General features: G+C 39.7%; 1 protein-coding gene across 14 annotated transcripts in view; it reads left to right on the plus strand.

The window, feature by feature from the left end:
* Positions 1 to 17,763, plus strand: part of ubr4 (ubiquitin protein ligase E3 component n-recognin 4) — a 63,552-nt gene that overhangs the window by 27,771 nt on the left and 18,018 nt on the right. For 7 of the 14 annotated variants that reach the window (XM_034876078.1, XM_034876076.1, XM_034876084.1 and 4 more), the window contains 30 exons: positions 228 to 429; positions 1,230 to 1,393; positions 1,864 to 2,080; positions 3,497 to 3,713; positions 4,345 to 4,377; positions 4,664 to 4,727; positions 4,860 to 4,994; positions 5,551 to 5,725; positions 5,972 to 6,103; positions 6,338 to 6,459; positions 6,794 to 6,905; positions 7,179 to 7,309; positions 7,522 to 7,699; positions 8,302 to 8,406; positions 9,534 to 9,689; positions 9,987 to 10,155; positions 11,375 to 11,579; positions 11,655 to 11,768; positions 12,275 to 12,508; positions 12,595 to 12,744; positions 13,694 to 13,921; positions 14,177 to 14,255; positions 14,367 to 14,603; positions 14,768 to 14,936; positions 15,628 to 15,772; positions 16,166 to 16,251; positions 16,348 to 16,435; positions 16,806 to 16,999; positions 17,130 to 17,369; positions 17,478 to 17,616. In XM_034876078.1, the coding sequence (XP_034731969.1) occupies positions 228 to 429; positions 1,230 to 1,393; positions 1,864 to 2,080; positions 3,497 to 3,713; positions 4,345 to 4,377; positions 4,664 to 4,727; positions 4,860 to 4,994; positions 5,551 to 5,725; positions 5,972 to 6,103; positions 6,338 to 6,459; positions 6,794 to 6,905; positions 7,179 to 7,309; positions 7,522 to 7,699; positions 8,302 to 8,406; positions 9,534 to 9,689; positions 9,987 to 10,155; positions 11,375 to 11,579; positions 11,655 to 11,768; positions 12,275 to 12,508; positions 12,595 to 12,744; positions 13,694 to 13,921; positions 14,177 to 14,255; positions 14,367 to 14,603; positions 14,768 to 14,936; positions 15,628 to 15,772; positions 16,166 to 16,251; positions 16,348 to 16,435; positions 16,806 to 16,999; positions 17,130 to 17,369; positions 17,478 to 17,616 (4,620 nt within the window). The remainder of the gene's footprint in view (positions 1 to 227; positions 430 to 1,229; positions 1,394 to 1,863; positions 2,081 to 3,496; positions 3,714 to 4,344; positions 4,378 to 4,663; positions 4,728 to 4,859; positions 4,995 to 5,550; positions 5,726 to 5,971; positions 6,104 to 6,337; positions 6,460 to 6,793; positions 6,906 to 7,178; positions 7,310 to 7,521; positions 7,700 to 8,301; positions 8,407 to 9,533; positions 9,690 to 9,986; positions 10,156 to 11,374; positions 11,580 to 11,654; positions 11,769 to 12,274; positions 12,509 to 12,594; positions 12,745 to 13,693; positions 13,922 to 14,176; positions 14,256 to 14,366; positions 14,604 to 14,767; positions 14,937 to 15,627; positions 15,773 to 16,165; positions 16,252 to 16,347; positions 16,436 to 16,805; positions 17,000 to 17,129; positions 17,370 to 17,477; positions 17,617 to 17,763) is intronic. The other 7 variants (XM_034876082.1, XM_034876087.1, XM_034876085.1 and 4 more) reach the window with 5 other exon arrangements.

Raw genomic sequence — 17,763 nt, forward strand, 5'->3', positions numbered from 1 at the left:
TTTGGAAAATGGCTGCAATGAAACAAAGAGTGAAAAATTTAAAGGGGTCTGAATACTTTCCGTACCCACTGTAAGTAACACTTACAAAACACGATAACTAAGACAGTAATTTCAGCAGTAATTGTGGAATCATGTATATGTCTCCCTATCAAAAGTGTTGCTCGTTAGTTTCAACTTTATGGCCATTTTTTTAAGGTTAACAATAATTATTTTTCTTTTCCCCCCAGATTCAAGATATGGTAGCTATCCGACATACGGCCAGTAATGAGCAACAGCGTACAACCATGATTCTTCTCTGTGAAGATGGAAGCCTGCGAATCTACATGGCCAATGTTGACAACACCTCTTACTGGCTCCAGCCATCGCTGCAACCCAGCTGTGGCATCAGTATCATGAAGCCGGTCCGCAAGCGCAAAGCTGCTACTACTAGTGAGTAGAATAAAGTGCAATTATTGTTTAATCACCAAATATTTAAGCAAATGGATCCCAACATACAGTAAATGATAAACACACACAACACTGAGCATACAAGTGTGATCATCATACCTAGACAATGGCTGGCTATTTGGCAAAATGCCTGGTTAAAGTAGCTATATGTGACTTTCAGTTTGCGTTGATTCTAGCAGCCGTTTTGGACTAAACCAGTAGTATTTTTAACACACCTGTTGTTGTAAAGGTCTTTTCTTTCCATGCTTAATTGTTAAATGTAGAATACTGAGTCACCAGGAGGTCATATAGTCGCGATGAATGTTTAGATCTGACAGAAAATCATTAATTAACAAAATATAAAATATTATTATAAAATATTTTAGACATAAAACATACCCTTTGCTGATAATATTGAATAATTTACTATCCCATAATCGTCTTCATCTGTTGAAAGTCCAACGAGATTGACTCAGTTTTGCCCGTGGTCTTTCACTTTTCCTTTTAGCTTTTAGTAGTTCATTTAATTTCCATCTTTTCTATGATGGCCCCGCTCCAGTGTCAGCCATAACTACAGCAGATCACTTCTAAAATAAATTAAAATACAGTTAAGCCTATATAAAGAAATCTCCTGCTACCTTTTACCTGTCTGGATAAAATAACACCGTAGGCCAGTAGACTCAAGCATTCACTCAAAAACAGAAAAGTGAGGGGTTCTGTTTCTCAGGAAGTTGTTACTTACAAAGCATATGCCGTGTGTGTGATAACATGTTAGAATTATAATGCAAGGATTTTACTTTCAGCCACCCGGACCTCCAGTCAGGTGACATTTCCAGTGGATTTCTTTGAACACAACCAGCAGCTGACAGAGGTGGAGTTTGGTGGCAATGACCTGCTGCAGGTCTACAATGGCCAGCAGATTAAACACAGGCTTAACTCCACTGGGATGTATGTGGCCAACACAAAGGTAGGGACATTTTGATAAAATGATTTTGTGGTAGAAAAAGTGTGTTTTTTTATTGTTTGTTTTTTTGTATTACCTTTTTACAAATTTACAAACTGTGCTGGCGTAACAACTTTTTTTATGCACTGCTCTAAATAGTTTCACTGATATGAATATTCCACTATAGGTTCAAAAGTGCTTAAACACTCTATTGTACTGTATATGTGTATACATACTGTGTGTTATCTACACGTCCTCTGCCAGCTCTAATTGTGCGATTTAACATACACTGGCTACGCTGACTAATAAAAGCACTAGCATGCATCTAAACTAAAAAGATACTGGGACACATCCCACAATGGAGCTTTTTTGCTTAAACATCCTGAGGCCATATATACCAAACATGTTTACACTGTAGTTGTACTGTTTAACTATCAGACAAATTATCGTAAACCATAACAAATGTTGTTGAGATTCTACTTGTTTCATTCTAGCCTGGGGGATTCACTGTGGAAGCAACCAACAACAACAGTTCAATGGTGATGACGGGCATGCGGGTGCAGGTGGGCACTCAAGCCATTGAGAGGGCTCCTTCCTATGTGGAGGTCTTTGGACGCACCATGCAGATAAACCTGACGAGAGCCCGCTGGTTTGACTTTCCCTTCACCAGAGAGGAGGCCCTGCAGGCGGACAAGAAGCTGTCTATCTTTAGTAAGAGCAAGATTATGCGGTGATGTCTATTGGCGCTTACCCACTAGGGATGGGCGATATGGCCTAAAATCCATATTGCGATGTACATTGCAGCCTCTTGCAATAATGATATATATCATAATATATAAATTATAATAGAACCATTTCAGGTTACATAGGACCCGAGAAAAGACAAACCGCTAAGTGAAAAAAGAAAGTGCTTAAAGTATTGGCTTTCTTTCCTTTAGTGTAAACCATTCTAAAAGGCACTACACTTTCAAAGATGCACGGATACTTCAAATAAAAACACATTTTATATATATATATGTTTATGTCGTCCATTACTACTGCCCACTTGTTGTACCAACTTGGCTCAACTCGGCCGCGGTGTCCTGTCCTCCTTTTTACATTGACCATCATGACTGGTCAATATAGTGCTGCTGCAGGAAACTGTCGTGTCCTAACGCAACACACACACACAACACCAAAGGTGTGTTGTTTTTGGTTCTCGGCATGTGGCTGTTGCCACAGCCAGAAGACACAATTTTGTTTCAAAAGAAGCTGGAGGTAGGCAAAAAACCACAGCTGGCTAAATTATTTAAATACAGCGGTTTTGTTCAAGACACCCCGTTCTGTCGCTAGCATTGATAATGCAGTGATTAGTGACGATTCTCTAAAATGTTAGCTTATTTGTTGGTCCAAAATGACCAATCTCTCTCTCAACTTGCAAAACAATTAAAGTGCTCATATTATGGCTTTTCCCCTTTCCTTTATAGTGTTCTATAACCTCTAAAAACTAATTTATGAACCTGAAAATGAGCATAATAGGAGTACTTTGAATAATGAAGGAGCTTAATGCGTTTAATGCAATAGCTAAACTGTCTAAGCAGCATGGTGAGTGTGAGTATAAACAAAGTTAAAAGGAACAATTTGCTGCAGACTGTTTAGAAACCATTTTCTGATGCATTTTCATCTTCTTGTTCTTTATTTATTTATTTATTTAATATGTTTGTCATTTTCTTAGTACAGCACACAGTAACAATAAAATTGACATACTCACACACACATACCCTCATCAACTTTTACCAATCTGAAGTAAAATATAAATAAAATGAATGTTTTCCATCATCTACAATTTGCTTTCAGGTAGAGCCCACCTTTTCATCTCTGATTATATTCATATATGGTTCCTAAAGTCTTTCCGTTTGCCCTTAGCAATTTAGATTAGTCTTTCCAGACCAATACATTGCGATAGTTTCTTTATCCACATTTGTAGTAATGGTGCTTCCATACTCGGTGCAATAGCCCTCTTGGCTTGAAGAAGTCCAAAGTCCAATAGTCTAGTCTGTTTTCTGTGTCCGTTTTTAAAGTTCTTTGGATATATTCCAAGCAAACAAAAGCCCAGCATTTAAAGGGACTTTCCTTTTCTTTTTAAAGTTGGAGCATCCGTTGACCCAGCTGGAGTCACCATGCTTGATTCAATCAAGATCTACGGTAAAACCAAGGAGCAGTTCGGCTGGCCTGAGGATCCACCAGAGGACTTCTCCTCTGCATCAGTTAACAATGTCTGCAGTCCCAACCTCAACCAAGGCAATGGCACCTCTGATGGAGACATAGCCACTCCAACCACCACCAGCGGCACTGTGCTAGAAAGGTATGAGCTTTCCTCTTCAGGGTTCATAGTTACAGCAAGTTGGCATTTACCCTTCTTAACCCCCCAACTAATAATCTGAGGAGATAGTGTGACCATTTCTTTGACTTTCGAATGCTCTAGTATGTGTCATTTTTATGTTAAACAATCTTTTATCTACACCGGCAGATTTTGCCGTACTGTAATTATATCTATCCTTTTTATTTCTGTGGTTATGGTTTAATGATTGGAGTTTCCTTAATGATAAAATACATGGATTTGAAAGGTATTTATTTTTTGTTGGATCAGCCTAAACATTCCTGTGGTTATTTTAAGTTTTGCACAAAAAACTGTTATATTAAAAACAGTTGATTTAAAAAAAAATGACTACTGTGACATACTGTATGTAATAGATTTTACCAATATTGCCCATTCCTCCTAGCATATCTTTACGCTTCATGAGTTCAACTATGTAGTCTTAACAATGGGGGTTTGTTCTTTTAAGAGTATTTAGTGCATGGCTTTCATGATGTCATCTTTTCTTGCATGCTTCTCTTTTGTTCAATGAATCATTTAATTTCACTTGTTTCTTTCTGTGATCCTCACACTTTATTTTTTGTTCTTTTTCTTTTGCTCCCAAAAATACAATAAAAAGTTGTGAAACTGAGTCCTTATCAACCTTGGACCGGTTAGTAACTGCCCTTTCTCTGCTTGTTTGTATGGTTTTGTGCATGTGTGCCAATTTGTGTCCATGCCTGAGACTGTGAACATGCCATGCACCATTTCCACACTTGTACAAAAACAATTTTTTTTTCTTTTCCTGAAAACATTAATTCTTGCATTCAGTGTTGTTTTAGCATTTAGATCAGCACAGATTGCAATAGGCTGTGGATTGCTTTTTTTTGGATTTTGATCAGTTGATTTAAAGCAATATGTGCAGTAGGAGCAGGGTTGATCTTCTTTCTTAATTTCAGGTTGGTAGTCAGCTCCCTTGAGGCTTTGGAGAGCTGCTTTGCAGTAGGTTCCTCCAGTGAAAAGGTAAACTAGTTTAACATATTTTTCTTTGTTGCCTTTAAAAGTAAAACCACACATGAATGAACAAAAATTGTTAAACTTGCAGTTGCTTGTCTTTAGGGAGCATTGTTGACTGCATGTTTTAACTCTGCATAGGAGAAGAATAAGGCTGCAGCACTGGAGTTGGCCACTTTACTCCTGTCCATGCCGACCCCGGCAGGTGTGCAGCAGCAGACCAAGGGACTTCTTGCCAGCCTGCACACCAGTCGAACTTCCTACCACAACCACAAGGTAGAAACAATCCCACGTGGTAGACTAAAAGATAGCTTTTTTCCAAAATCATTTACATACTGTATAAATAACACTGATTATCAATATAATGTTGTAAAAAATAGCCAAATCATTTTATTAGTTCAAATTACTGTGAGTCAAAGATTAAATGTGTTCCTTCCACACTTAAAATGACAATCAGTCAATCAGTGAGCCAGGCAAAATGGGGAACCACTTCACAAATTTTAATAGGTGAGAATGATAAACCTTGAATTCATTTTTGATTTTTTTTTTTTTTTAACAACAAGGAACCACAGTGGACATAAGTATTGAACATTTGACCCTGTTTGAAGGAAATAAGCCAACGTGGTTACCTAAATAGTGTGCTATAAAGCAATGTAAAATAATTGATTAATAAGGAACAATCACTGACTGACTGTTATTTTTTAAATGTATAACTTACAAAGCAGTTTGTTCCGAAAACGCACCCTCACACGCACCCTGATAAGCAATCAGTACATTTCCTAAATGAAATTTATGAATAACTAATTCAACACTTATCCCTCCCTCTTACCAGGACCAGTCCTTGCTGAGTAACGCAGTGCAGTGTCTAAATAGTTGCAGCCGTGAGGGGAGGGAGCTCGACCCTGATGTTTTCCAGAGGCTTGTGATCACTGCCCGTTCCATTGCAATCATGAGACCCAACAACTTGGTGCATTTTACAGAAACAAAGTCATTACACCTTGACTCTGGTAAGAGGCTATTCTGCTGATGACGATTGTTGCTCAAGGCTAGGGAATAGCAATGTATGTGTAAATGATTTATATGGTTACGTGATTACACTTTGTGTAACATGATTTCATGATTAACCAATAATGTCAAAAGAAGTTATCTTAAACAACAGCTGGTTAGGATCACATTCTAAGTGGCTTGGAGCTAAATGTCCTAAATAACAGTTTGAGATTAAATGTATTCATGTTCTTATCTTCTTAACCTAGAAATGACAGAGGATGGGCAAAAACATGTGGATGGTGAAAGTTCTAATTTCATCACGCAGCTGATAAATAATTTCTGGAAGCTCCATGCCCTAAAACCAAAGAACGCCTTTCTTGCTCCTGCTTGCCTGCCTGGTAAGTTCAAACTTTGGGACCTCAAAAGGACAGTGACATAGTGTGAAATATATGTAGATAAACTTAATAAATTATGTGATCGTGGACTTGTGCTTCACTCACATTTCAATGTTTTGTAGAACATTCACACATAATGGTTACTGTCTAGGAGTATGTATTTGATACATGTACATTTGATATACACCTAATTGAATAACTCCCAGTATGTAAATGTTTTTCTTATCCTCTATCTAGGCCTTACTCATGTGGAAGCAACAGTAAATGCCTTGGTGGACATCATCCATGCATACTGCACATGTGAACTGGATTACATCAATGTTGCCTCCAAAATCTACATGCAAATGTTACTGTGTCCAGTAAGTATAGTACTTCTATTGATCAATAAAAACAAATTTGAATTGGCATTCAAGAGACCATAAGAAATGATCATGATATAAAATCGCTATGACAAACAAACAATCATGGGATTTGACAAACTCAAGAAAGAAAACTTAATACCATATCTGTTTCCATTTTTACATTCTAACTCGAAATGTGTTTATTTATGGCTATTCATAATCAGGAATCAGAAAATTACTTGACAAAGTTACAATCTCAGTTAGATTGGAACTGTTACAGGAACTATTGTAGTTATAGGCTGGATAGACAGACTGTCATTAGGTAACCGTTCTGGATTCTATCTCATTTCAGGACACATCTGTGAGCTTTGCTTGTAAGCAGGCTCTGATCCGAGTGCTTAGACCAAGAAACAAACGGCGACATGTGACCCTTCCATCTCCCCCACGCTCCAACACACCTATGGGTACGTTTTTTTTTTTTTTTTTAATACAAAGCTGCTTTGTATATATAATATGTTACTTGCAATTTTGTAGAGTTTGGGCATTGAAGGTTATGACTTAGTTAGGAATTGCTTTTACAACGCATTAGGACAATTATATTTAAACAGCTTTTGAGCATAGACTTTCGATGCTTGCTTCATTAAATAATGTCTAAACAAATAATTTAAACTACCATTGAGGCTCCATTGGCCACAAGTTGATTCAGTTCTGTAAAGCTTGTCAATTTCTTTCATTAGGAGACAAGGATGATGATGACGACGACGATGCAGATGACAAAATGCAGTCTTCAGTGCTGACTGGAGGAGAAGAGGGTAGACAGGAGAGTCAGGAGCAGAGTGAAGTGGACCATGGCGACTTTGAGATGGTGGTGAGAGAAGCCAATTAAGTCTGTGGGTTATATTTGACATCATGCCTTTATTGTTAACATTGTGGGAGGGAACTGGCACATGTTGAGCAAGTAATCACAGTTGTTTTCAGCTGTCAAAGACATCTAATATAATTGAGTTGTTTCCCTTTTCCCAAGTACAGCATTGTTTACACATGGTCCACTCTATAAATAAACTTTTTCTGTCTCTTCAGTCAGAGTCCATGGTCCTGGAGACATCAGACAATGTCAACAATGGAAATCCATCTCCTCTGGAGGCTCTTCTGGCTGGAGCGGAGGGTTTCCCCCCCATGTTGGACATCCCTCCTGATGCAGATGATGAAACTATGGTAGAGCTGGCCATCGCTCTTAGCCTTCAGCAGGATCAACAAGGTAATTGGCCAGAAAATACAAAATAAAGCAATACTTTTGTGACTACACCAGCCTGGAGACACAGACTACCTGGGAGGCACTGAGCAGTTGATAGCAATTAGCCAGCTATGATACCACCAACATAATTAACGGCCCTGAACATCCACATTACAGTTTATGGTTAATGTGGCTGATTGCCCGTTTTCCAGGACTGTGTGGGTGTGGTTAGACTGAGTGATTGACATCTTTCTGAGTCCACTGTTAATGTTGTTGCACGTGTTAGCGTTGGACAAATGACACCTTTATCATCCTTACTGCTACAAAGAATTTGTGACCTAATAAATACCCATCAAAGCTCCGGCCCACCTTCAACCTGAACAGACTCTAATCAGCCAGAATAACTGAAAATACCTGTGTGGGTCTTTAGAGCTTTTAATACATAATTTTGAGTTTCCTATAGCTGTAAAACTGTCACATGCACTGTATCTTGCAGGTATTGAAATGCTCTTGCTATAAAATCACAGTTTTTGACATTAGTTAACCTGAATTGTCATAAACGTAAATTACCAGATTTTTCTAAAGATCAATATTTTAGGTGAGTTAAATATTTGTAACATTTTCAGGCAGTAGCAGCAGTGCCCTTGGCCTTCAGAGCCTTGGCCTGTCTGGCCAGGCCCCAAGCTCCTCTTCACTGGATGCTGGCACCCTTTCAGACACTACCGCATCAGGTAACAAAACCACATACATACATACATACATACATGCACGCACGCACGCACGCACGCACGCACGCACGCACGCACGCACATACATACACACACACATACATACATACATACAGTACAGGCCAAAAGTCCTCTCTTTAGCAGTGGTTTCTTAGCTGATTTGCGCAGTCTCCTCTTAACACTTCTGCTAGAAGTCTGTGTGGTAATTATCTGGTTATGTTAATTTGCGATTTATGAGGCTGGAGACTTGGATGAACTTATCCTCAGCAGCAGAGGATACTGTTGGTCTTCCTTTCCTGGGACAGTCCTCATGGAGCCAGTTTTGTTGAAGCGCTTGATGGTTTTTGCGACTGCACTTGGGGACACATTTAAAGTTTTTGCAATTTTCCGGACCGACTGACCATAATTTCTTAAAGTAATGATGGCCACTCGTTTCTCTTTAATTAGCTCATTGGTTCTTGCCATAATATGAATTGTAACAGTTGTTCAATAGGGCTGTTGGTTGTGTATCAGCCTGACTTCTGCACAACACAACTGACGGTCCCTACTCAATTAAAAAGCCAAGAAATTCCACAAATTAACCTTGACAAGGCACACTTTTGAAGTGAAAACCATTACAGATGACTACCTCATGAAGCTCATTGAATGAACACCAAGGGTTTGCAGCACTATCAAAAAAGCAAAGGGTGGCTACATTAAAGAAACTAGAATATAAGACATGTTTTCATTTATTTCACACTTTTTTGTTAAGTACATAATGCCACATGTGTTCATTCATAGTTTTGATTCTACCATTTTGAATTAAAGTTGCCAAAATCTTAATGTATGTGCTTTATGACCACTGATAATGATCCAACTTGAAGCTCATAACCTAATCTGTGGCACATCTTGTGGTCTTAGTTCAGTATTTTAAAATTCAACCAGTTATTCCTCCTTGTTAACTTTGGTTGTAGGTAGTAATTATAAATAATAATGCCCATAATAGGTTCAACAGAAAGGAAAAAAATAGTGACAGTTTGTGAGTAAGTGTTTTGTATGTACTGCATTCTTTGTTACACTGTCGTAGGTGTCAAAAATAAACTAAAATCATGTGTCCTGGCCCGATGACCGCCCTGTACTTACTGTTACAGCTATTGCTTTGATTTCAGCACCGGCATCAGATGATGAGGGCAGCACAGCTGCCACTGATGGCTCCACGCTGCGGACCTCCCCAGCCGAGCATGGCGGCAGTGTTGGCTCAGAGAGTGGAGGCTCTGCAATTGACTCTGTAGCAGGGGAGCACAGCGGTGAGCAATTTCAGAAAATGCAAGACACTTTATGCCAGCCTGATATTCAAAATAATATATATGTATGTCTCAAAATAAATCTTATAGTCTCAAAAACCAGTCTTTTACAAACTTTTCAGACAGGTGTGTAGAGTACCAAACCTTACTCTGTTTTTTTTTGTTTGTTTTTTTAACTGTAAATTAATTATGTTAAATTACTTGTTTATTTAAAAAATGAAACATTAATACTTTTGTATTTTATATTGGCATGTTTCCAATTCGCTTGGTTGCATTTTTTTCATCCATGTGTGTGTACAGTGTCAGGACGCAGTAGTGCATATGGGGACACAACAGTGGAAGGCCACCCTGCGGGTCCAGGCAGCGTGAGCTCCAGCACTGGGGCTATCAGTACCACTACAGCCCAGCAGGAAGGCGAAGGCTCAGAGGGAGAAGGAGAGACCGAGGGAGACATCCACACAAGCAACAGGTCTGACATCTTATTTGGTTCTTATCTCTAAAAAAACTAAAGTCATGACTTTCACTCTGGGAAAATCGACTAAAAACAATGTCCCAACCATTTGTAAGCTTTCTGGTACAGAAATTGAAGAAGTGTCACATTACGAATACTGGGCATTACCATTGACCAATCACTGTCTTTTACATTGCATTTCCAAGATTTGGTAAAAAACTGAAATTGAAGTTAGTTTTTTTTTACCTTTTAGAATCAAGTCCTGTTTATCTTTTGAAGCAAAATAACAACTTATAAATGAAACATTGTCTTTCTTGGACTATGGTAATATTTCATACATGCATTCAACCTCCCAGTGTATTAATCCTTTGGACACTGTGTTTCATGGAGCCTTGAGATTCATCACAATCCTAAGATCTCTCACTCATCACTGTTAGCTGTATTCCCGGGTCGGTTGGTTTTCCCTCTCCATTTGGTGTTGGATGCACTGGTATCTTTTTATTTATAAGGCAGTATTAGGACTTCTTCCTCCTAATCTGAACACTTAAATCCTCCTGAGGTCTGCAGGGACATATCACCTGCTCTCACAGGTTCTGTTTTTCTTGACCGTCTCTAAAGCCCGCACTGACTTTGACAAAAAAGCTCTTAATGTTGCTGCACCATCTGCATGGAATCAGCTTCAGAATGAACTACAGTTGGAGTTGGTCTCATTTTATTCTTTTAAAGAATTTTTAAAGGACCTTACAGAAAGGCAGTCTGAATGTCACTGTTGATTGATTGATTGATTGATTGATTGAGTGATTTAGAAACCAGGTTCTTTATGATGAAATTGTTGTTTGAATATGATGAGTGAAAGTGTGTTTATGTGTTTACCTGTAAGTGTCTCTGTGTCTATTTGAAACCGTGCTGTTGCCACCAGGACACTCTTGTAAAAGAGATTTTTAATCTCAAGGAGTTTTTTATCCTGGTTAAGTAAAGGTTTGAATGAATGAATGAAAACATCCTAAATGCGAGAATAAGTTGATATTAAGTGAGAAGGCTCAAGTTTAAGCTCTGTTAAGACCCTACCTCTCTACCCTCCACGGCCACCGTCATGACCATGGGGAGGAAAGAGGTGTGGGATACTTTTGCGAGCAGTAGATTGTCATCATTGAAAAAATTCCACAATATGCTCCACATGATCTTTGCAATTGTAGAAGTAAAAATGTATTTACTTTTTCATTGTGTTTCTTGTCAGGCTACACATGGTTCGTCTTATGCTATTGGAGCGCTTGCTTCAGCATCTTTCTCAGCTCCACAACGTAGGTGGAGTCCAAGCCATCCCTTACATGCAGGTTATCCTCATGTTGACCTCTGATCTGGATGGTGAGGATGAAAAGGATAAGGGTGCCTTGGATGACCTACTAGCACAGCTTATTGCTGAGCTTTGCATGCACAAGAAGGTAACCACAGATTTCTTGTGATGAATCAGGCTTAATGTGTCATTGTTTTACTTAATTTGTGTAATTCCTCTGTAGGACGTTTCCAAGAAGAATGAGCGTAGCTCCATCAATGAAGTTCACCTAGTCATCATGAGACTACTCAGCGTCTTCATGTCTCGAACCAAGTCTGGCTCCAAATCCTCTTCTGAGGTACATCCTCTTCTTTTCTTAAGGAAGTTCTCAATCATTTCACTTAAATGTCTTATACAGTAATAGCAGTGTCTGTCAGCAGCTAATCTCACGTACTACTGGACCCATCAGCCTAATATATTTTGTGCACATTGACCTCACGTGTTTGCAGTTATTCATAATTTTTTAAAACCTCATTTTTGACTGCTTTGCTTTATACCATCATTGACTGCTGACTCCTCACTCCAGCTTGTAGGGGCTGCAAGTGAGCAACAGCTGTTTCAGTTACATAGAAAAGGGCATTTCCGAAAATGGGCTGATCTAAAAGCACACCGTACCTAGTCTATTGCAGGCAACAGTTTGATATTTTTTGGGGGTGTAGGTTAAGAGGGAGTCACACCTGATGGGATCTGCACTTTACTGCGTTAACGTTTCTAGTTTTTTTCAGAATTTATTCACGCACAGCTTTTACTTCTTTTTACTGAACACTCAAAACTAAGTTTCTAGTACATTGTACTACATGGCAGGTGCACCCTCTTTCTCTCTTCCAGTCATCATCACTTATTTCGAATGCCACGGCAACTGCTTTGCTTAGTCTGGGTGCTATTGATTACTGTCTCCACGTGCTCAAATCGCTCTTGGAGTTCTGGAAGAGCCAACAAGGTGAAGAAGAACCTGCGACCACTAGCCAGCTCCTCCGCCCACACACAGCCTCCTCTCCCCCAGACATGAGCCCTTTCTTCTTGCGCCAATATGTCAAGGTATTGGATCTTTATATTTTTAAAACTTAAACAAGTGATTTTTGTACAAGTATAATGTAAATTTACTGAGTTGCTCCTCTCAATAGGGACATGCTGCTGATGTGTTTGAAGCCTATTCCCAGCTATTGACTGAAATGGTGCTTCGGCTGCCATATCAGATCAAGAAGATTGCTGACACCAACCCACGTATCCCACCTCCTGTCTTTGACCATTCCTGGTTCTACTATCTTTCTGAAGTAAGCAATTGAGTGCATTATTCATGAGATTTTCCTTTTCAACATCTATTCACACTAGTGCTGGGACGGTGTGGATTTTTTTAATACCGCGATTAAAAAGCAAGAAATTCCAGCAGTAGTGAGGTATACCGCAACCCCCTTACGAGAGTAGCGTACGTTAGAGTGAGAATGGCAGGGTGCCATAATTGAATTACGTCAGTGCCTGTGCGGTCACGCAAGGAGAGCAAGCAGTAACGGAGAGTAGTGAATGAGTGCCGCTGTGAGGAAAAGAGAAACAACAAAACAACATGCTAGAGCTTCTCAAGACAGGGGGACTTTATCTGTTGTCAATACTGCCAGTAAAGTGAATAGCGTTCCCAAAAAAAAAAAATCCCCCCAAAAAATTGGCTTAAACCTTAGCCTACAGCATATGTTGCAGCATGAGTACAGCCTGGCTAGCAACTGTGCAGGCAGAGAACAGAGAGAGAAACTCTGAAGTTCTCTAACTTGACGCCCTTTCTACTAATATAAGCCGCTCAGTTTTAGACTACAAAATGTGCATGCTGCCAGGCTAATGTGCAATGGTAAACACTGCAGCTGTAATGTTATTGTGTCTACCTCAGCTGAGAACGGAGAAATCTCTTTGCCTTCCCTACAGTGTATCTTTGGGTGTCATGGAACATTGTCAGATTTTCTCCATCTTTGGATACGTTTTGTTTGAAAAACCTTGAATCCATGTTAGTCACAATGTCATCAGACACAATCCATGTCATTTGAATCAATGAATCCATGTCATTAAACACAACGTGGGCATGCTGGCCAATGTTGTTTTTTTTGCGGTGATGACCGTGACGAGAGTGACAAGCTAAGACCCACCATAGGTGTCACGTGACCGCGGTAATCGTCCCAGCCCTATTCCACACAAAAGGCATAAATACATCTCCTAATTCTGTCTCAAATTTCTCTTCAGTATCTGATGATTCAACAGACACCATTTGTCAGGAGGCAAGTCAGAAAGCTGTTGCTGTTTATCTGCGGCTCAAAGGAAAAATATCGTCAGCTGCGGGATTTGCACACTCTTGACTCCCATGTTCGCAGCATCAAGAAGCTCCTGGAGGAGCAGGGCATCTTCCTCCGGGCTGGTGTGGTCACAGCCACGTCTGGGTCAGCTCTACAGTATGACACACTCATCAATCTAGTGAGTGTTCTCTGAATGGCCATTAAAATTACTTATACAGAGCTTCTTTTGGATGCTTTTAGTGGCTATTAATAGTTTTTTTCCATACTTTGTTGTTTTTGTCTTTAGTTAACAGTCTATGAATATTTTCCATAGCCTCCAATTACTTACATTTTGTTAATATATATTATAATTTTTTGTGGTCTGAAGCTACTGCCAGTTGATGTAAGGATTGAACTTTCTGTGCTTAAGTGTAACTTGCTTCTTTTGGTGCAGATGGAACATCTAAAAGCTTGTGCCGAAATTGCCACTCAGAGGACGATTAACTGGCAGAAGTTCTGCATGAAGGACGACTGTAAGTTGTTTGAGATCAGCTTTTGTAACTTGAAACAAACATCTAAGGCCTGGTTTAACATAATTTGTGTCTCTTTTCCCTCCTTTTTATCTGTTTCTCTTCTCTATCCAGCTGTGTTGTACTTCGTGCTCCAGGTCAGCTTCCTAGTGGATGAGGGTGTTTCCCCAGTACTTCTGCAACTGCTCTCCTGTGCCCTTTGTGGCAGTAAGGTGCTGGCCAGCTCCTCTTCTTCATCATTCTCAGGAGGAGGATCGAGTAGTGCTGGACAGGCAGGAGCTTCTCAGTCCTCTCAGAGCAAGTCCTCCAGTAAAAAGAGTAAAAAGGAGGACAGGGAAAAAGACAAAGAGGGTAAGACAAGACACAGACTTTCTCATATTTTATTTGAGTTCTTCTTGTTTAAGTGAAACACATTGAATGCTTAACAGTGAACCTGAAAAGGATATATGGTTATCAAAAATGGATAGTAGGTGTTATCGTCTTGACTTTGATGTGTCTTTGCGGACTGATCACAGGTGATGGAGTTGGCAGCCAGGAGGATCAGTTGTGTATGGCTCTGGTCAGTCAGCTTAACAAGTTTGCAGACAAGGAGACACTGATCCAGTTCTTGCGTTGCTTCCTACTGGAGTCAAACTCATCTGCTGTGCGCTGGCAAGCCCACTGCTTAGCACTTCATATCTACAGGTACTGTAGATATCTAACACAATGGGACATAGATAGGCTAGTTAAGTCCAAAACGCAAACCCAAAGAATATCTAGTTTACAAAAGACAGCCTCTTTAAAGGTATATTATGAGTGCTTCCCTCAAAAATACAATGTATAGACTAAAACAAGAAATGGTAATAAGTAATCACTACCAATCATCACTTATGACCCAGTAAAAGTGTGTAGTTCCTTTGCCCCTCCGGTCTCATATCGACCCTCATATCGAAGTGACTACTAACTACTACTAACTGACACACACGAACACACAAAAACAGACAGGAAAAAAACTGCGTTAGCTCATAATCTGAGAATGTGACATCTTCCTGCAGAGGTGTGGGTTTATTTGTGCTTTAGAACATAACCCCCATGCAACAAGTTTTATTCCTGCTTTGCACAGCGCTACCTCTCTTCATTCTGTCTACCTCGCTCCACCACCCCCACATTCTTTCTCTGGCTGTTAAGTCGAGGAGGAGGGGCTATACTCACTACATGTTTTACCTTTTAATGCTTCATTTTAAATTTAGACTGCCTCAACCCCTTTTTAAACTAATGTAATTGAACATAATCTTGCAGCACCCATAAACAAACAATGGAAAGAATGTGGAAATGAAAGCATTAAGACATTATTAAATGGTGAAATGACATCTTAGACATATATGTCTCTCTCTAGAAACTCCAGTAAATCTCAGCAGGAGCTGCTGCTGGAACTGACTTGGGCAATCTGGCCTGAGCTGCCTGCTTATGGCCGCAAAGCTGCCCAGTTTGTAGACCTACTTGGATACTTCTCACTTAAAACCCCCCAGACAGAAAAAAAGGTTTGTTTGAAGGCCTCGCAGACTATGGTTGTACTGATTTTAGTATAGTAATTGTCATAAAATCTGACTTTGGAACTATGTTGTATTAGTGTTTGTACTTTGACCGGCAATGTAATTTGTGAGCCATATGTGGGATTTAACTCCTTCCATGGATGTATATTCCCCTCCTATTTGTTTTATAGATCATTTGGCCATCTCGCTTAACTTACAAGGATAATTTGAACACAGGAATACCCAGACCTTTTAAATAATAAATGAGGTCCAAAATCTATCACTGAGCTCTTATACTGGATGCTTAAGCCTTTTTATCATTCAGCACAACATAGTTACAGCAATGATACTGCTGCAATGTCTCTATAAAATAATGTTCATGGTTTCTTTTTTCTGTTACAGCTAAAGGAGTATTCCCAGAAAGCTGTGGAAATCCTGAGGGCACAGAACCATATCCTGACAAATCACCCAAACTCCAACATCTACACGTATGTCTACACAAACATGCTATATAGTCACAAGGATAATGCAATTTCAGTTAATGGCATAATATCAACAACATGATTGATATTTTCCTCCTGCAGGACTCTGTCTGGATTGGTGGAGTTTGATGGATTTTTTCTGGAGAGTGACCCCTGCTTGGTGTGCAACAATCCAGAAGTACCCTTTTCGGTATGTGCAACGCAACTTCACTAAATGGAAACAATCTCTAGCCATTAAGTAGACAAGACATTTAGCTAATAGATTTCCAGAGCAAGTTTTTACACACTTGTAAGTTTGTATTGCTTTTGCATTGGTTAAGGTTAATTAAACTATGGTGTAACACACAACTGTAGCTAATACAAGCTGTGACTGGCTTAAGATGCTCACCTGTATATACTACTGTTATTTATAAACAAACCACAGCAAAACTATGAATATGCAGACAGAAAAAGGACAAGTTACGAGTACACTTGCCATAGTGTCTTTGTAAGACCCTACTTGCATAAACACAGTTTATTGTTTTAAACATCTTCTTGTGTGTCCTCTGTTTGTCCCCCAGAATATAAAACTGTCATCTATCAAAGTTGACACTCGCTACACCACCACACAGCAAGTTGTCAAGCTTATTGGCAGCCACACAATCAGCAAAGTCACAGTTAAGATTGGTGACCTCAAACGCACCAAAATGGTCCGCACCATTAACCTTTACTACAACAACAGGACTGTGCAGGCTATCGTTGAGCTGAAGAACAAGTATGTTTTCATGAGTTATTTATTAACAAACTTTTAAGATAGAAAGACTGCATAGTGGCCACTTGCCACAAGTTCACTCTCATTCACTTGATCATAAACATAGAAGTTCTGTCTTTCTGTCTGTTTTAAGGCCTGCTCGTTGGCACAAAGCCAAGAAAGTTCAACTGACCCCAGGACAAACAGAGGTGAAGATTGACCTTCCTCTACCCATTGTCGCATCCAACCTGATGATCGAGTTCTCCGATTTTTATGAGAATTACCAGGCCTCCACCGAAACCCTCCAGTGTCCACGCTGCAGTGCCTCTGTGCCGGCCAACCCTGGAGTGTGTGGGAACTGCGGGGAGAATGTGTATCAGTGCCACAAGTGCAGGTGAGCATCAGGGTTCTTCCGCAGGTCTGATAAGATTGGGGAATGTGTGGAAATGTTTGTAGACATTGAAGGTACGTGTATTTTAAACTTGTGGTTGTTGTCTATTAGGTCTATCAACTATGATGAAAAAGACCCCTTCCTGTGCAATGCCTGTGGTTTCTGCAAATATGCCAGATTTGACTTCATGCTATACGCCAAACCTTGCTGTGCTGTGGATCCCATTGAGAATGAGGAAGACAGGAAAAAGGTACGCAGGCACTCGTGTGAAAAGGAAAGGAGACAAAAGGGAACTTGCCGTTTCAAATAACCATTTAGCATGGCAAATCATAAGTTTTGGCCACATGTTTTGCAGAGTTTGGAAAATCTGCTTCACTTCTTCACTCAGCGTGAATTT

The sequence above is a fragment of the Etheostoma cragini genome, chromosome 7 (assembly GCF_013103735.1).
Source record: "Etheostoma cragini isolate CJK2018 chromosome 7, CSU_Ecrag_1.0, whole genome shotgun sequence".
Classification (NCBI taxonomy): domain Eukaryota; kingdom Metazoa; phylum Chordata; class Actinopteri; order Perciformes; family Percidae; genus Etheostoma; species Etheostoma cragini.